General features: G+C 40.3%; 1 protein-coding gene across 1 annotated transcript in view; it reads left to right on the top strand.

The window, feature by feature from the left end:
- Window positions 1-19022, top strand: part of TTC39C (tetratricopeptide repeat domain 39C) — a 41706-nt gene extending 22684 nt beyond the window's left edge. The window contains exons 5-14 of the mRNA XM_079982723.1: window positions 1985-2339; window positions 4143-4311; window positions 5341-5434; window positions 6272-6376; window positions 6898-7010; window positions 9163-9286; window positions 11716-11813; window positions 12030-12134; window positions 14453-14491; window positions 14784-19022. Coding sequence (XP_079838849.1) covers window positions 1985-2339; window positions 4143-4311; window positions 5341-5434; window positions 6272-6376; window positions 6898-7010; window positions 9163-9286; window positions 11716-11813; window positions 12030-12134; window positions 14453-14491; window positions 14784-14873 — 1292 coding nt within the window. The 3' untranslated portion in view covers window positions 14874-19022. The remainder of the gene's footprint in view (window positions 1-1984; window positions 2340-4142; window positions 4312-5340; window positions 5435-6271; window positions 6377-6897; window positions 7011-9162; window positions 9287-11715; window positions 11814-12029; window positions 12135-14452; window positions 14492-14783) is intronic.

Genomic DNA, 19022 nt, shown 5'->3' on the forward strand with positions numbered 1-19022 from the left:
CCACTTGTAGTTGACAAGAAAGTATAAAATGTTGTTGACCAGTTTGATTCGCAGGTGATTGACAACTTACAATTTCCATTCTAGTAGCCTGTTAAGACAGTTTGCTAGAAGGAAAGAAAATTTTCTCCTTTCATGTGCATGCTACAGCTTTCTTTGTGTGTGGTTTCAAATGCTTTTTGGAACTCCTATTGTTATTTAACATTAGACCCTATAAATCCAAGTTACTGTTAGTGACTTGTTGGTCTCCTTTCAGTTAACACTGTTGGTCAGATTAGAAGCTGCTTTACATTTAATCAAATGATGTGATAACAGTAATTCTGCATCCAGAGTGTGTGTGTTTTTTTACTTTCTTGTATCACCCTTGGATATTAGGAATATTTTAAATAAATCTAGTGCATACTGAAGAAATACATGTATATCTGATTATTTTTTGAAAACTAGTATTTCAGTGCAAAACGCAGCACGTCTATATAAGATTGTTCTGAAGTGTACCTCTCATTTTTGACCTTTATCTGTCGATGTGCAGGCCACAAGGTGAGGATAGGACTATGTATTTTACCCCCTCCATGCTTACTGCAGCATTGCTGAACAAAATTGTGTAAACACTTGCCTTGTGGTGAGCCACACAAGAACCAAATGTGCTATGCAGCAGAAAGTGGTCGAACTGCACAGTCTTGCAGTAACTTTAGCCTCCTAATAAAGCTGAATCATGGCTGTTGGTCTGAATGTTTTTATTGCAACAGACAGCTTAATTTTCCATAGCTTGGTAGTTCTAAAAAAGAAACTGTTCCTTCCTTCATTGTTTACAGCCTATCCAAAGCAATTTGGAATGAATAGTGACTTAACCATTGTAAAGATTTATGGTTAGAGTTTGCATGCTACATCATTTTTTTCTGTGGGCCCTATATGTCCCCACATATTCTGAGTCCCTTGGCAGAATCTTCTGAAAACCAGAATCTCCTCTTAATATCACATACTAACTGCTTAGGTTCTTTAGTCTTTTTCTGTTTTCAGAATCCCTGCATATTGGTTTGAGCACGTGTATAAGTTGGAAAGGTTTTTTAGGTTTTAGTCCATTAAGCAGATCCACTAGCACAAGCAGTTCTGACTGTGGAATGGGAATTCCCTTCCCCTTCCTCACCCCCTTGCTTCCCTATATCTGAGGAGGGTTGGGGGAACCCCCAGAACTTATTTAGGGGGCACACAGGAAATGAAGTTCCATCGCATAGCCAAAAATGCTTGCGTTAGTGGAACACTTTGTGCGTTGTAAAGTTTGTTTGTTGTGGGGAAAGGTATAATAAGTTGATGTTCAGTATTTATGAATGACTTTTACTAGTATTATTATTTATTAAATTTCTATACTGCCCTCCATCCAAATATCACAGGGTGGTTTACAATATAAAAAAACAAAAATACATTCCTTAATAACAAACAAAAACAATACCCTACACACACAGTTTAAAAAGTCATACATAGATTGTTTAATTAGCCCAAGGTCTGGGAGAAGAGAAATGTTTTTGCATCCCCCCTAAAGATGTATAGTCAAACCTCGGCTCCCAAAGCCTCCATTTTGGAATGTTTCGGCTCCCAAACACCGAAAACCCAGAAGTAAATGCTCTGGTTTTTGACCATTTTTCAGAAGCTGAATGTCCAGCACAGCTTCAGCTTGAGTGCAAGAAGCTCTTGCAGCCTATCGGAAGCCATGCCTCAGTTGTCAACCATTTCGGAAGCCGAACGGGCTTCCGGAATGAATTATGTTCGACAACCGAGGGTTGACTATATAATGAAGGTGCCAGACGAACCTTTCTGGGGAGAGCATTCCACAAACGAGAAAAGGCCTGTTCTCATGGACCTTTTATGGAGAAAGCGTATGAAGAAGGGCCTCAGATTATGATTGCAGAGTCCAGGTCAGTTCTGGAACCATTATAGTTCTCTGTTTGGAAAAGCTGCTGTCTTTGACTGAACTCGTTTTTTCTTTTCTCAGCTTATATAAAAGGTGGGTGGATCCTTAGAAAAGCTTGGAAAATCTACAATAAATGCTATACAGACATTAATACACTCCAGGAATTATATCAGAAGAAGATAACTCAGGAATCCTTGACTTCTTACGCTGCAAATGATAATCATATTGCTGCAGAAAGCATAACGGAGGATTCACTAAACCGTCTGAAAGGTGCTGTTAGCTTTGGATATGGACTTTTTCATCTTTGCATATCCATGGTGCCCCCAAACCTGCTCAAAATCATCAACCTGCTGGGTTTTCCTGGAGACCGCCTGCAGGGGCTTTCTTCACTGATATATGCAAGTGAAAGTAAGGACATGAAGGCCCCTTTAGCTACGTGAGTAGCTATATTGCAATGCTTTGGTAAATAACTTAGTACTGAAAGTAAGTAAACTGCAAGTCAACGTAAGTTAGGAAGCGGTCTTGTATTTGTTCTTTTCATTTTATTTTAATGGAAACATCACCAGATAATGTTGCTTGATGTGCAATGGTTTATGAAATGAGAATCTGGCTTTTAGAGAGATTTTTAATTCACCAAGGATATATTTTTGTGTCCTCAGATGCTTACAAATTCAAACAACCTAGATAAATGCTGATTGAAATAAACAGCTCTTAAGGCAATAATAATTTGGCACTTTTAAAACTGGTTTTCAGTAATGTTGTATAGAATTTCTTATTTGTGTCTCTGTGTCCCTGTATGATTCTGTGTATTCCAATGATGGACCACGTTTCTTAAAAGCCCTGAGTGGTCTGTGACCAACATGTAGAACTCCTCTATTCAGGTTTCTCCATTCAGCTCAGTGGAGGGAATAGTTATGCCCAATCCATAGCCTCCCTTTGCTTGTAATAGCCCTGTGGCAAGGACCCTCTGGTTCTCCACAGTTGCAAGAAGTATTTGGCTTGAGGTGAAATACTGTGAATGCAGCCTCCATCCAGTGAAGCTATTGGAAAGATTTGAATGATATTAATCAATTATATACCACTTTTACCTTTTGTAGAAACATATTTTTGTTTGTTAAGGATTTAGCTGGTGTTGACTTGTGCCTGCAAAGTTGGGTTAATGTTGGTTTTTATTTTGCATGGCAGCTATTTGTTTTCATTTAGAATTCTGGTTTAACATGTTAATTCCAATTGCAGTCTGTAATTCATATTTTTTAAATACTACGTTAGGATTTTGGATTGAGAAATACTGTGTGTATTCACTTCAATAAAAGTACAGTGGTGCCCCACAAGATGAACGCCTCGCAAGACGGAAAACCCGCTAGACAAAAGGGTTTTCCGTTTTGGAGGCACTTCGCAAAACGAATTTCCCTATGGGCTTGCTTCGCAAGACAAAAATGTATTGCGAGTTCCTGCGGGGTTTTTCCCCTTTTCCCCCCCTTTTCCTAAGCCCTAAGCCGCTTATCAGCTGATCCGCTGATAAGCCGCTTAACAGCTGATCGCTAAAAGCCGCTAAACCGCTAATAGCGCTAATCCGCTAAGCTGTCAATGGGCTTGCTTCGCAAGACGAAAAAACCGCTATACGAAGAGAATCGCGGAATGGATTCTTTTCGTCTTGCGAGGCACCACTGTAGAGCTTTGTATGTGCAAAGAGATGCATGCTGAGGGCTACCTCTTCCTCTGAAATGAAAGCCCCATAATGCAGGGGTGCTGAGCTGTTTCCTTCTTGTAGTATAGTGTTAATTACATGTTGTGCGCACAAGTGGTCTTCGACTGGAACCCTAGACATCTCTGGCACAGCTGGAGGAATAGGTTGGGCATAGCCTGAGGTGTTCTGAATCTTTTACTGTAGCTGATTGTGTGGTGAATTGCAAACTGGTTTTAAGTATGTAGCTGGGTGGAGGGAATGTTTGCTTGTTCTGTTGCATAATGAATGACAACACAAATGCACACTTCTGTCCTACTCTGTGTGTGTGATGCTGTAGGATTGTGACCTTGCTTAGAAGCATAAAAAGACAACATGCCTTACTAAAGGCAATGTCTCCTCCTGCTGTGATTAAGGTTTAAATTAAGGTATTGGCATAATGTTGGCCTGGCACAGGAGAGAGAGAGAGAGAGAGAAATAAAATCTTTTGTCAGTATCTCCTCATTACAGAACCAGCTAGCATCATGATTTTTGTGTGTGTGCGTGTCTTTTCAGATTAGCCTTGCTGTGGTACCACACTGTGGTTCGTCCTTTTTTTGCTTTGGATGGCAGTGACACCAAAGCAGGATTGCAAGAGGCTAAAGACATTCTCCAGAAAAAAGAAGCTGCTTATCCAAACTCGTCTCTCTTTATGTTCTTCAAGGGAAGAATACAGCGTCTAGAGGTACTGATAGACTTCTCTGTATGACTGTAATTTTGCAAGATTTGTTGAGTCAAAACCATTTCAATAACAGAGTGTCAATGCAGTTGGCCTATCCATAATATAGTCAAGAGGACAGTGATTGGGGGAGTGTTCTATTTAGCATGAAACATGGCACCCTGGACTCTTAAAAAACCAAAATAAACTGAAAAGCAAGTTTCTAGAGGTCATGGGTGCGGAGAATATCTCCAAAATGTGTTGGCAGTTATAGATGTCAAAGTAGAGGTTTTCCTTTGGCTAAAGAGTGACATTTTTCATATCTGGCTGCTGCTCTGTTGGTACCATTAATTCCTGTCAATCCAGGGTCTTCCTGACCCCTTGTGGGAGAAGAAGGTAAACTGTTCTGAAATTGTACATGACTAGCTAAAACGGTGACAGCACGACAGTGGCCTTATTCATGTGCAGTGTTAAACCATACTTCAACCATGGTTTAATGAGTACGAGAATCTGCCAGTGAAAGCTCCTCATTTGTGCCTGCCTTGCTCTTACTCAGTTCCTGTTTTTGCCATGCCAGGAGGAAGAAAAACAGGAGGCTGGCTTAGTATTATGTGTAAACCAGTGCTTGTGGTTTGTTTCTCTCTAAACAAAGCAACAAACAAACTCTTTGGAGAGAAACAAATCAACAGACCTTTGTTACAGCTATTGGTTAATGAGAGGAGAACTTAACCTGGTTCATATGGCATACTAAGTCGAACCTTGGCTTAACTCAGTACATTGCAGCAGCTAAAATGACCAGGGAACAGCAAAGTTGCCGTCAGCTCCTGCCCAGCAGACCATACATTTGTGTAATCTTGCTAAGCCAAGTTAGTGTGTCCTGTGAACCAGGCCTGATTTGAGTAGCCAGCTGATGTTTGGGCTGTAGGCTTGCAGTAAAATCACACCAGACCATCCTTGCTTCCAAACTCTGCTGGAGGGCTTGGAATTGTAATGATAGAAGTGGTATTTATTCATATTTGCATTTTGATAATAGTATTTCTCTCTCTCTCTTCTTAGTGTCAAATCAACAGTGCCTTGACCTCCTTTCATACTGCTTTGGAACTGGCAACTGATCAGAGAGAGATTCAGCATGTCTGTCTATATGAAATTGGTATATAATAATACTAATGTATTTTCTTATTGCTACTGTGTTTAATCACTGCTACTAGTGCTTGAATGAGCAATATTGAGTTGTGTTAGTAAATTAAATAATCATGATCATTTGTTGGTCAACAGACAAAGGGAAAAATTAAGTTTACCACACTTAATTGCCCATTGATGCATATGGATTACTTGAGCTACATGCTCATTGCCTTTATTAACACACACCTAAAAAGTTTCATTGATAATGTTCAACCTGTGACTGTGGAGTGAATGCAGGTCTTGCTTACTGTCAAGAAAGTGCAGCATTAGTAAATCAAAAGTAAACCTCTTCTCCCCACATACACACACATTTTGAAAGCATGTTAAGAGCTGTGTTTACACTTCAGATTCTAGTTTTTATTCGGTGACTTCTTACAGAAGACTGTTTCTGATATAATTAAAGGCAGCATGGCTTCTAAAAGAAGACAAAGCAATGCATTTTTGTTTTACCCACTCTTTGAAACTGTAACATCTCCTAACCTTTGTGGACTTCCTTCAGACAGAAAACAAGCAGGTTTTACTTGAAGCAGTGTGATGGGCAACTTGCTGCCAGAAAAGCTGCCTGCTTACAGAAACTCCACTCCACTTCTGCAGTGGCTGTTGACACCCAAGATGCTTGTGCTCTCATGTGCAGTGAGGGATCAGGACTCGCTCAGTCCTGCATCAGTGGCAGATTCTATTTACTCCAGATATATTCATATTCTCTCTCTCTCTCTCTCTCTCTCTCTCTCTCTCTCTCTCACACACACACACACACACACACACACGTGTACGTGTTTAAAAAATGTTTTGCTTGTTCTTGCAGGCTGGTGCAGCATGATAGAAATGAACTTCAAGGATGCATTTGAATCCTTTGAGCGTCTTAAAAATGAATCAAGATGGTCCCAATGCTACTATGCCTATTTGACAGCAGGGAAGTATCATTACATGAATAGGAGTGTGGGGGGTGTTGAATTTGTTGATCATTATATGGCAGTAGCATATCTCTGCAAGAAAACTACCCACAGCTTACATTTTCCCTTTTCTAGGTTATGTATTGTAAATAAACCTTAGATTTACAGCTTCACAAATCACAACATTAATGTAACAGTGGTGTGTATTTATATATTTTTATTTACTGTTAATTAGATGAAATGTTCCTGCATGATCGCTTCTACCTGCATTTGTTTGTATCTCATTATTATTTATGTATGAAGCACCTAAGGTTTTCTAGGTGCTGTACAAATATCAAAAGCAACATAGAACCTGCCTGTAGGCTTATAATCTCATAGGTATCCTACATAAAGATGGAGCAAGGAAAGAAAAACAAGCAAATTCAGGCATCAGTTAGTCATTAAACATTTAAGAAATTTTATGAATATGTGGAATGGCAGCTGAAAATGTTTTTTGCCCTAAGATAACTAAAATAAACTTTTGGTGTGTGCTTTATTACAGTGTGTCAAGGTGCCACCGGTGATGTGAATGGAGCTCAGAATGTGTTCAAAGAAGTCCAGAAGCTTTTTAAAAGAAAAAACAATCAAATTGAGCAGTTTTCGGTCAAAAAGGTCTGATGAGCATAGGCCGAGTTGATTTGATGGTGGTGGTGGTGGTGATAGCAATCTAAGCTGAATCTTTTAAAATCTTTTCTGAACAATGCAGTTTAAATACTGATGTTTACTGACCCTGTTAAAATAAGTATGTCAGGACCTATCATGAGAAGCATGTGTGTTTCAGGCTGGGACACCTCCTCCCCCCCCCCCCCGGTTTGTACCCCTCTCAACTTAGGAAAAGGCCATGAGTTTCATGAGATCAGCGCTAGAGAATCATTCAATGCTGTGCTGGTTTGTACATTATTTTCTCCTTATGGAGAGAGTGCACATAATTTTAGTGAGAATCTTAATTTTGTATGCTTCTTCTGCCAGATACAGGAATACTTCTGTAAATGGAAACTGGTAGTGGAAGAATTCCATTGGAAAAGCTAAACCATGTCTGTCTTAATGGGAAAGCAAAATAATATTATAGTGCATGTGACATTCTGAAGAGAAAAATAGACAATCCATTTTTTTATTATGTTTGTGACGTTTTCCTTGTTCAGTTACTGTGCTGTTAGTGTCTGTAGAATGATCCTATTAAGGTTAGTGCTGTAAGAACATTTTAAAATCTTTGTATGGCATTTGTTTTATGTCTTGGCTTAAAGCAGTGTCAACAGCGTTTAAAACTCCCATTGTTCTAGGCACATTTTGTGACTGGGAATTTCATTAGCACAAGCAATTTCTGAGCAGTACTGCACCTAAAATTTCTGATTTAAACTGCCGCTGCTGATGCTGAGGGCGTGGGAGGAGAAATTTTGCCTGCTCAACTTCCAAGAAATCACTGCAGCATCAGGCAAGCTGATAGGTTCTGCCTCTCAGCTGGCCTTACAGAAAGGCAGTGTTTTGAGGGACCCTCAAATATTAAGGGGGCAGGCAGGGGAAGCATGGCTTTGTGTTTTTTTTGCAGTCTTCAGATGAGGACTAGATCATGTGAAAAATGAACATAAGATTTTAGCAGCAGTTCATTAATTTTCAGTTTTGTATTGTTATAAAGAAGTGTGCCTAGTCATTCTGTTGTGGTGCACATAACTTGGTTTAATGTGCCATTTAGCTCCTAGTTTTCATATCTCAGCTTCTACCACTGAGTGTCAAACAGTTTAAATTGCCAACAGGCTATCTGGAGAGAAAAAGGCTTCACTTCTTTTATCTGGTCCCTTTTCTTTCTCTCTCCTGTCCTCTCTTGCCCTTGAAAACTTTCCCATGTTTGTCCCCTTGCTTTGTTGATACCTGAGATAATACCAGGAGTTTAGATTCCTGGAGGCAGATCTAAATTAGAAGAGGGAACTGTGGACATGGTGTTGGGCAGTAACCCAAGTGTGTTGTTGACCTTAAAACCAGTACATTTCTGCTATGGGGGTGGCTTGGTCTCGGTGGACAGGGGTGGTTAATGAGGTGAAGGATCTAATAAGTGATATGCTATGGATCTCCCCATAGGAGTCTGGGACTCGCCCACAAATTGCTTTTTTCTTAACTAATTGGAAAGAGTCTCTCGTCCTCGCAAGAGAAGTTGTGACTCTTTATGATTATGAATCTGATCCAGAAAGTGGGTACATTCAATATAAATGCTCTCCTTTGATGTGAGCTCAGAAATGCTTCGCAAAATTCTTAAGTTAAAGGGAAGTGCCTTTAACTTTAAATCCATGAGATCTGCATTGCGTGTATTGGTCTTTATATTTGTTAGTTGCTTTGTACAAAAAAGTCTCAAAGCAATTTAACAACAGGGTTAAATGCCCAGCTGCACCATGGTCATGCGCAAAGATCAGCCAGTCATTATTCTGAGCTTTTCAGTACTAGAGGGGAATGTTTTGGAAGAGTGGGACTTAAAAATGTGCGCCCTGCGAGTCACAAACAGTACTACAAAGTTCCTGTTCTAGTCTGGCTGAAGACCCGAACAGCACACACTTTGTAGTGTTTAGGGGTACACTGGAGGATTATGTTGTTGCACATGATTCTTTACGCTGACATTTCAGTCTTTAGAGGTTTGCTGTTTTTCTGGCTGGATGTTACAAATATCCTTCAGCTTGTCCAATTGTATAACTTTAAAGGTTGCATTTTGAAAACATGTTGAAAACTTCTGGCCCTTGGCTTAGATGGAAATTAAAATAAACCATTTTATTGTTTTCAGGCAGATAGATTTAGGAAGCAGAAACCAACCAAGCAACTCTGTATACTGGCATCCATTGAAGTATTGTATTTATGGAAAGCTCTTCCAAACTGCTCCTTCCCAAACCTACAGCACATGAGTCAAGGTACAAGATGTGATGTCTGTTTCTTTTTATTGTTGTTTTCTGCACAAACTGTTTCTTTTACAAACCCTCACTTTTCTGTCGCTAATACTTGCAGTTTGTGCCAATTTAAGGCAGAAACTGGCTTACTCATCTAATGATTGATACACTATAAACTCTTGGGCTTTGAATAATAAGCAGTTTGAAGTGGATAATAAACCAGATTGTGGAAATTTGAGTATTGTTCTCCCACCACCGATCAGAACATATTCTTGGCAGTAATGTGAGCCCAAATATAGTGCATGGTAGCTACTGGTTCAGTGTTGTGGTTTGCCATTGTTCCCTTTATTTCTGATGTTCAGGCTGTGAGTACCAGTGCTCATGTAGCTTCCCGAGAGAGAGCTATCAATAGATGCAGGAGTCCAAGGTGATGGGAAGGGGCACACTGAGGCAGTTAGCCACTGCCCATCCAGCTTATGCCACCCCTTCTCCTCTCACTATCTCCCCTCTGTGCACAGCAAAGATTACTTGATATTACATAGATAGGGTTGGCTGTTAGTTGCCCAGTCTGCATCTTCATATCTCGCAACTGGTTTCTGAAACAATCTGGTCCTAAACGCTTAACACATTAAAGGTCAGAACCAGCAGTGTAAATAAAGCCCTGAAACAGATGGGCAACCAGTAGGGATGGTATAAGACCCAGTATTCCAGTACCTGATGACAACTGGTAGAAGTTTCCTGAATGTCTGAAGGGAGCCCCATATTTTCATGCCCTATTCACTTTGAAATTAGGGCATGAATAACTGATGCCAGATCTGTCATCTTCAGGAAGTAGAGACAGGCAGAGATGACAAATATTCTTTACTATCTACTCATGTTTTGCTTTAATTTGAAGCACGCTTTGTTAGACTGTGGATTTCTGAAGATAAAAAAGCATATTGCTTCAAAGGAAAAACAAAACTATACAGCATTCCTCTACAGCTGCCTTGTCATGCATCTCTTTAAGAGAGTTCTTTAGTGCCAAGGCTGATCTTAGTGGTGATGTCATTTGTCTCGGGTTGCTGAAGAAGCTATAAGCCTTAGGATGGAAGAGATTCATATTAAAAATGGCAGCTGGCACTCGCTGTGAGCAATTTAGACAAGACTTAAAACACGTTTCTGTATATAAACAGTATATAGCTTCTCAAGGCCTTCTTCTGACTTTTATGACTGTACTTTAGGCCTTGGGAAATTGGCTTTAGGGTTGGAAAAGCCATCCAGAGGTAAAGACTGCAACTTGAACATATTTCCATAAGTTCATTTTTCTGTGCCATTTGACTCATACAGAATACAAGGCTGGAAAGCTTGACTTAAACTCATGGTGTGTGTACACTTCTGTGTCCAACGTGTTCCTCCCTGGTTCATGCAAATACAGTCATACCTTGGGTTACAGACGCTTCAGGTTGCGTTTTTTTGGGTTACGGATGCGCCGAAACCCGGAAGTACCAGAACAGGTTACTTCCGGATTTTGGCAGTCATGCATGCGCAGAAGCGCCAAATCGGAACCTGCGCATGCATACACGTGGCGCTGCGGGTTGCGAACGTGCTTTCCACACGGATCACGTTTGCAACCCAAGCATCCACTGTAAAGGATTCATAACACTTTACATTATTTGTTTTTTATCTGTAACTTCACAAACCTTTCGTTGCTCCTTTGTTTCTTAACCAATTCTTAGTCAACATAAATTTGCTGCTTCTTTAAACACATTTGGTATTTCCTCCAGCATAAACATAAATGAAAATATTTGTGCAATAGAACAGTATGTTTTAAAGCTATTATAAACATTTCGGTGTTGGTTGAACTATGAGCCAATTCATATATTGTTTCACCTGGCTCTCCTGCACATTTGAATGGCCATGCTGAAGGTTTAGGGGTCAATCCATCCCCCTAGCTGGCGCTGGTGGGGCTTGATGGAGCTATGCAGCCACTGCTGCTTTCCACAGCCCAGATCGGACCCATTGCCATCATGCATGAGTAGTAGGGTTGGCACTGGATCCATCTGGTGGTTGATGATTGAAAGGGGAGAATATTAGCATTTTTTTGTCCAGATGTTGATTGGACTAAAAAGTCTAAAGTGAAGACAGAAGATTAGGGGATAGGTTTAAAGCAGCCTTCCTCAATCATTTGCCCGCCAGATGTTTTGGACTACAACCCCTATCATCCCTGTCCACTGGCTGATGAGAATTTGAAGTCCCAAACTTATCTGTAGAGCAACAACTTGGGGAAGATTGATTTTAAAGCTTTTTAAGCAGCTTTCTGTATCTAATTCGTTTTTGTTATAATTACGTTGGGTTTCTTGTATACTGCTTAAAGGCAATTGTATTAAAATTGTGTACAAATAGTTGAACTAAATTTAATATTTTTTTATCTAGTTTAAAAACTAAATGCTTCAACCTTTTCTTTTCTGATAAAGCTTGCCATGAAATTGATGATTCCACTGTTGTTGGTTTAAAGAACTTGCTACTTGGGGCCATACACAAATGCTTAGGAAATGCTGAAGATGCTGTTCAGGTATGTTCCTCTTCTAAAGTCCCTGAACTCCTAACAGCTAGGGAGCAAGTTTATTTTTGATTTGGTGCATTAACTGGTTCTGAAGCTAATTGGCAAATCAACAGGCCCTGCAGGTGAAGATAGTTGCAAGATCTGAGAATATGTTGTCCAGTGTGAAGGTTTCTTTTGTTCTTTGAAATGTCACTGTGTGTTGAATGTGTCAATTTTGTTTTACAGTTCTTTCAACGAGCCCTTAAAGATGAACTGTGCCGCCAAAACAATTTATATATCCAACCCTATGCTTGCTATGAACTTGGCTGTCTCTTGTTAGAAGACCCACAGGTAAACAGTACAGCATACTTTGGAACTGTCTGATATTTGGTGTGACATGACTACTTCAAAAGAGAAGTAGAGGAAGGTTGCAAGCTATCTGGAATGTGCATTTTCTCTTTTTGGCCTTTCTTAGCGGTGTTATTTTTAACACATGCTCCTGTGTTCTGGGGAGTTGTATTAATCTTATCCTACCAGTTTACTGATTGCCTAACATAATTGCATCAAGTTTACCAGCAATTTATTGATACGACTCTTGCATTTAATCAGTGCAATAAAATCAGTGGTCCATTTGAAATGTCCATTTATTCAGTCACTGCAGCATTGTTGGTGGAAAATGTTTAAATGTTGTGAAATGATATTGCACTGATAGATAAAGGTAAAGGTACCCCTGCCTGTACAGGCCAGTTGTGTCCGACTCTAGGTTTGTGCGTCCATCTCACTTAAGAGGCCGGGGGCCAGCGCTGTCCGCAGACACTTCCGGGTCATGTGGCCAGCGTGACGAAGCTGCTCTGGCGAGCAGGCACCAGCGCAGCGCACGGAAACGCCGTTTACCTTCCCGCTAGAAAGCAGTACCTGTTTATCTACTTGCACTTAAGGGTGCTTTCGAACTGCTAGGTGGGCAGGAGCTGGGACCGAAAGACGGGAGCTCACCCCGCCGCAGGGATTCGAACTGCCGACCATGAGATCGGCAAGCCCTAGTCGCTGAGGTTTTACCCACAGCGCCACCCGCGTCCCTTCTATTGCACTGATAGTACAGGTGATATTCTCAGATGGCGTCAAATGAATTGCATATGGCATTTCAATATATGATCTAGCTCAGGGGTGGAAAACCTTTTCAGCCTGGCAGGCTAGTTCCTGAACTCCATCATCCCCAGCCACTCGGATGTTGGTCACATGACATCAGCATGGTGTCAGGTGGCCCATTTCCCCCTTTGCAATGAGGTTTAAGTTCAAGTATCATAACAACAGGTTAAAGAATACTGCATGAGAAGATGTCTAAATTGTGTTGCTGGTCTGTATACATGTAGCATTAGCATGTCAGGGACCTGTATTTGATGGTATGCCAGTAATGGCAGGTAGAACCTAAAGGTCAATTTTTAAAAATTACATTGGCTACACTGAACCCTTGTTGGGTAAGGGTTCTCAGCCTCCCCTTTTTTCCTTTTTTTTGCATGCTCAGCATTACTCTTAAACCAGGCATTAGCTGGCTACGAATGTGGCTTGGAGTCTCTCTTCCTACCCCTACCTCTCCAGCACATTTAGGGTGAAGTGGGAGAGCGGTGGTTAGCATCATGGATGAGATTAGGAGGGAAGGGAAGAGCATCGGTACAGGTAAAGAGAGCGAGGCTTGCTGGGTTGCTTAAGCCCTTTTCCAGTAGGGAACACTCTTGAGTAGTCCAAGCATTATTAACATATACTTAATGCCTCCCAACTGTGCATGGCAAAACTTGCGAAGCTAGTAAGAGTGTAAAGATCTAGGCATGTAAAAATTAGAGATCTTCGTACTCTTTCTCTTCATGCTTCATACACTCAGCCGCCCACGCTTCTCTTCATTGCCATATTTAAAGAGAAGGTCTTAAAATAGCTTTTAATTAATGCTTTTCAGACCTGCCTCTTAATTGCTCTCCAGCAAGACCATGGAAAGGTGGCACGAGCTTGTGTTGAACATGAAAAACAGAGATCCAGTATTTCATATTTGCCTTTTTATTTGGATCCTTGTATGAAGAGAGATATACAAGGGCTATGCCCCATTTTTGTATACTTAAAAACACACCATGCATGTGGAAGATGGCCTACGAGGTTACTGCTTTCTAGAAGGAGATTTGGGGGGAGGGGGGAGTCACGTTGCACAAGCAGAAATCCTTGTGCTAATGGGACTCATTAATTGAATATTGCCCACTGTGTGTGCAAATTTGTTCTTCTTTTTAATGTGGAGAGACAGCTGCCAGTTATTTTGAGATACCTAAAAACTTATTGAGTGACGTTATTTATTAAAATTACGTTTCTAATTTCCGATAGTTGGCATTTTGCTAGCCAAACTCATTATTAGAACTTGAATTCTCATTAGACCAGTTAAAGAGGGACATTCAGTGGTGACTAACCAGACCATAGAACAAGTTTCCACTGGTGCAACAAGACATCCTCTCCTCTCCCCTGCCTACCCCCCAATTTTTCACTGTAGGGTTTGGAAAACCTCCAGAGCAGATTTAAGCAGAGAGTGAAGAAATGAAGAAAGTCCCATAATGTGCCATTGTCTGTCTCCCAAAGTATTATTTTCTTGCATTTGCACACAAATTTCAAAAATGACATTTTGCTTCCTCCTGCAGACAGTACCAAGAGGCAAAGCATTACTGCTTCAGGCAAAGGTAAAAAAAAAAAAAGTAAATTAATTGAGCATTGTTATTATTATACAGATGGGGCGTCCTTTTCTTCATGATATAGCCTGGCTGGACTTGGAGGGTGGCATTGCTAATAGTAATCGTGGGATGTGAATGGAAACCTCTTATCCTTCCCAGCCTGCATTGCCATTGAGGGTATTGAGCTATGTCCTGTAAACAAATAAATGCCATATTCTGTCCTGTGTAGAAGTTACCATGTTTTTTGGTAAACCTGAGTGAGTTAGGCTAATGTATTTGTTTGTTTGCTTTTTCATTGCAGGAGGAATTCACAGGGTATGATTTTGAGAACAGATTGCATGTCCGCATACATGCAGCGCTAGCCTCTCTCAAAGAAGTGGTTCCCCAGTGATGGGCGGGATGCCTCAACTCTTTCTTCTCCCTGTTTCTGCACTCAGAGCAAAACTGTTAGGAGGAGCAGCTTCTCTACTGAAAACAACCACCAGTGCCAGAGACACTTTTTCCACAACATCTAGAGTTGGTGGCAGAAAAACATTACCATCTTCAATGGTTAAGGGCAAAATTAGCCAAAAAATATTAAGTGTCCTAGGGCCTAATCCAGTAGCAATTTCTCTTGCACAAGTCCTAATTGAGTGAGTGGGAGCTAGAAGTTGCCTAACTCCTGGGATAGATATGTGAAGGCCTGGGGCGATGGGGTCTGGAAAATTGGGTTAGGTCGTGGAGGGGCAGTTGTTACTCAATTATTCCAGCCCCCACCTCCCACTTGTCTTCATATCTCTACTCTGGGATTCTGTGGGATTTGTGCTAGAGGACTTCTCCAGGTTTGGAAGCCTTTGCTTTTGAGGTGTGTCTTTTTTGTTTGTTCTTAGACGAGTGGAACATATTTAGCTTGTGATTGTACAAATGAGCCTATAATAAGCACACTTTGACTTCTATAACAACATTGGCTCAGTTTCTGCAAAAAGCTTTTTTCTCTCATTTTGGATAGGTTTATTTGTTCTTTTGAAGAGGGATACCAACTGTTTGTTGAAACAGTACTGTGTAATTAATTGTTTGAAACTGTAAATAGGCAGAAATAGATATTATTTTATTCAGAGGCCAACAAAAACAGAGCGAGGCTGGCAAGAATCAAGCCTGGCTCACTCACAGCACAGCAAACCTGCTCATTTAAGTTATATTGATCATCCAAATGCATGTGTAACAGAGCCTATCCCTATATTTATGTTAAATTGTGTGAAGATTTAGAAACTTCTATTTTTCAGCCAAATGTTTATTTTTTAAACCCTTAATAATTGTGTTACAGACATTTTTTATCTGTTTTAAATGGTACTGTTGCCTACTAGCTTTGCTGTTAACAAGGTGTTTACAAATTATCACTCATATGTTAAATATAATGGGACTTGCCATGTGGCAGTCCAGACCTATGATGTCACTTATCTTTATTCCAGTTTGTTTTAGTGTTTTATTTTTAACAAGTAAGTGTTTTTTTAAAAAATCAAAAACAACTCAAACACCAATTTTTGGAATAGCAGTTTTCCTAAATACTTGGGAATTGTGTAACTTTATAGAACTGAAGTACCATTTTCTTTCAAAGTGGTTAGAGCCTTACTTTCACTCCTGGTATCTAGCTATAAACTTTTATTCTGGCACACTCTGAAAAATGCTTACATTGTTTGTACTTTACCTGACTGGCTGGCTCCAACACTTTCTTGGCATATGGAGAGTACAAATTTGTTGACCCTGATTCAGACCTTGGCAGGCTTCTAGTGAACACGTGGAGATAAATATAAGCAGGGGACTCCACATTTCACCTCCAGCTCTCGCTGATACTCCGTGTGGTGCAGTGCATATAGAGCATTCCCCAACCTGCATAGGCCTGCTCCTCAAACTGCCAAATATTGACTGGAGCTGTGGGTCAGATTGCCCTACTCTCCCTTTGGCCAGTAAAAAGCACTTCACGACAGCTGAACCTGCTGCCTTCAAAAAGAGAAGTTGAATGTTTAAGAGATGTAACTACACCTTTACTTTTTAGTAACACTATATGCTGTGAATATTTCTTTATTATTATCACTATTTATTTCTTTGGAGGAGTCCCATTTCTCAATGGATTGACAGCTTATCTGCTTTGGTTTCATTTTGTAGACATGGGATGTTTGCTCTTTAGTTTGCTTTAAATGGCAGGATTTGCCATTCTGTGTCTTGGCTTGGAGATTAAAAAAAACCACAAACCTGTTGGGATCCTTGCAGTAAATTCCTTGGAAGTGCAAGGGGATTGGGAAATTAGCAGCGCTCAAGAAAGAGACTGCAGTTGCCTTACAACAAGATGGTTTCACCCTTGGTGGTCACACAGAGAGTCAATGGGTATCAAACACAGCAGCAGCAGCATCCTCATCCCTGCATGGTCATGGGATCGGAGGATAAGCTTTCAATGTTGAGCTCATGAAACAGGAGCAGCCATCCTACAGCTACAAAATTTAACAAAACTTAAAACACGTAGTTGGTTGGGAGCTATATGCCTGTGTGAAAGCATTTTTGACCCCTGATTGCTTATGAATCTCACACACACACACAATTTTTCTGCTAGTTTTTTTTAAAATTGGTGCAAGCACTTTACCTTATCTGCAGTTTTTCTTTAGACACGAATTGGTAAGTTAAACTAGCTCAGCATCTTAGACTCTTGTAGAAGTTAACTGTTTTAAGTACACCTGTGCCATCTTACATGACTTGAGGATTACACACCAATAAATGCCTGAGCAAGGCTATTAAAGTTAGAAGACTTTTGCACTGGCATGATGGGTTCATAGGAGGGGCTCCTCACAAGTGTCTAGATGATAAATAAAACAGTAGTGACCTGACCATGGGCCTATTGCTGTCGCCAGGTCTGTTTTGAGATGTGCTAATCCTGCAAGCAAAGTAATCTCGCCTTGTATGTTGACAGCGGCTCAGTGCCATCCATGTATTTCCCCCACTCCCACCCCTCTCGTGCACACATAGAAGAAACCTCTACCTTGTAAATGTCAAAGGTATTTTTATATTAGATTATGCCAGTGATGAGAATAATCTCAGCTGTATTTTATGTAATTGGAATAAGTTTTTATACTTTATAGCTCGGAGGCATGGTCTAATAGCAATAACAGAGTAAGCATCTCATTGGTTTAATATATATATATATTATTAAGAATTTACCAGGTCTGGTATAATTTTGTTGTTGTTGATACCTTATCGCATTATGACGTCCTTCAAGTGAATAACTTGAATTTTTACATGTCACTTCAGATTGTTTACTTTGGTGTGCTATAAATGTATTTAATTTACAGAACTTGTACTTTAAAAAATATTTCTGCTGAGTAAAATTAAGAACAAGATTTGAGGGTTTTCCCTTCTTTGTAATTACCCTTCAATTAAGTAGCCTTCTAGTGATAAATATGCATAGTTTTTCAAGGATACGTGGATGTTTATCAAAGTGAATGGTGTAACTTATGGCCAAATTTGATGTGGTGCAGGAGACATGTGGAGGGTTTCCCAGTAGTTTTGTTTAATGCAGTTGCAAGGGCATTCATTTGATCAGAGTTGGAAGGAGGGTGGTGCTTAACCACCTACTGAGCAATACACACAAGCACTTGAGAGAATAAATACTAGGGCCTGTTACCTTTTTCCATTCTGGGCAGAAGGAATTTTGATGAGAGAAAGGATTAAATTCCCCTTCTGCTCTATTCAAATTAGGGTCATATCTAGGCTGGGTCTTTAGGCCTAGTTCTCCTCTGAGGTGGTAGGCCTGTGCTTGGCTTCTTTCAAGAAAGTCTGAGGAAGTGGGCTCACAGGATTAAATGTTCCTCTGTATTTGACAACCACAACACCACATAGAAGACTAGCTTCTCAGGAAAAGAAGTTTCTAACCTAGAATCCTTCTTCCTAACACCTAGTTTTCTGTGTACAGCTCAGATTGGTTTATCACCTCAGTGAGAACAAAGGCTGAAATGTTCTGGGCTGCCACCGGAACCTGAATGTTTGTTCTTCATGTTTTAGTTTCTCCAGGTTTTGCAGACTGAGTACTTCTACCATATTCAGCTCAGAACTGATTCATACTTGCATAGAAATATCAGCATACAGAATACATGTGCAGATGTTGGTTGAATGGTGAGCATGCACTTAAAATTGCTGGTTTTCCCTAAATATACCTGGTTACAAGGGTGTGTGATTCTTTCCTTTTAGTTTCCCGTGTCTACTGTAGGGAAACCCAGCTGTTTAATAGTACTCATGCCACTCAGTTGATGCACTGCCCATGTCTTCTGTAAGTGTAATTCAACCTATGAAATGGGTCTCAGTTGTGGCTTGGACAACAGTATTCCATATGTGCTGCAAAGACATGTTTCCCATGCAAAATCTGTACTTGTTTACCGTTTTAAAAAAATGTTTTCCTTAAAAGATGTATTCACTTCCCCCCCCCCGGAGCCAAACACTTTATGTTCTGCCACTAAACTTTCAATGCTTGTTTCTTATATTTACCACATTGGTTCTTAAATAAAATCTGTAGAACATT

The sequence above is a fragment of the Podarcis cretensis genome (assembly GCF_951804945.1).
Source record: "Podarcis cretensis genome assembly, chromosome: 7".
Classification (NCBI taxonomy): domain Eukaryota; kingdom Metazoa; phylum Chordata; class Lepidosauria; order Squamata; family Lacertidae; genus Podarcis; species Podarcis cretensis.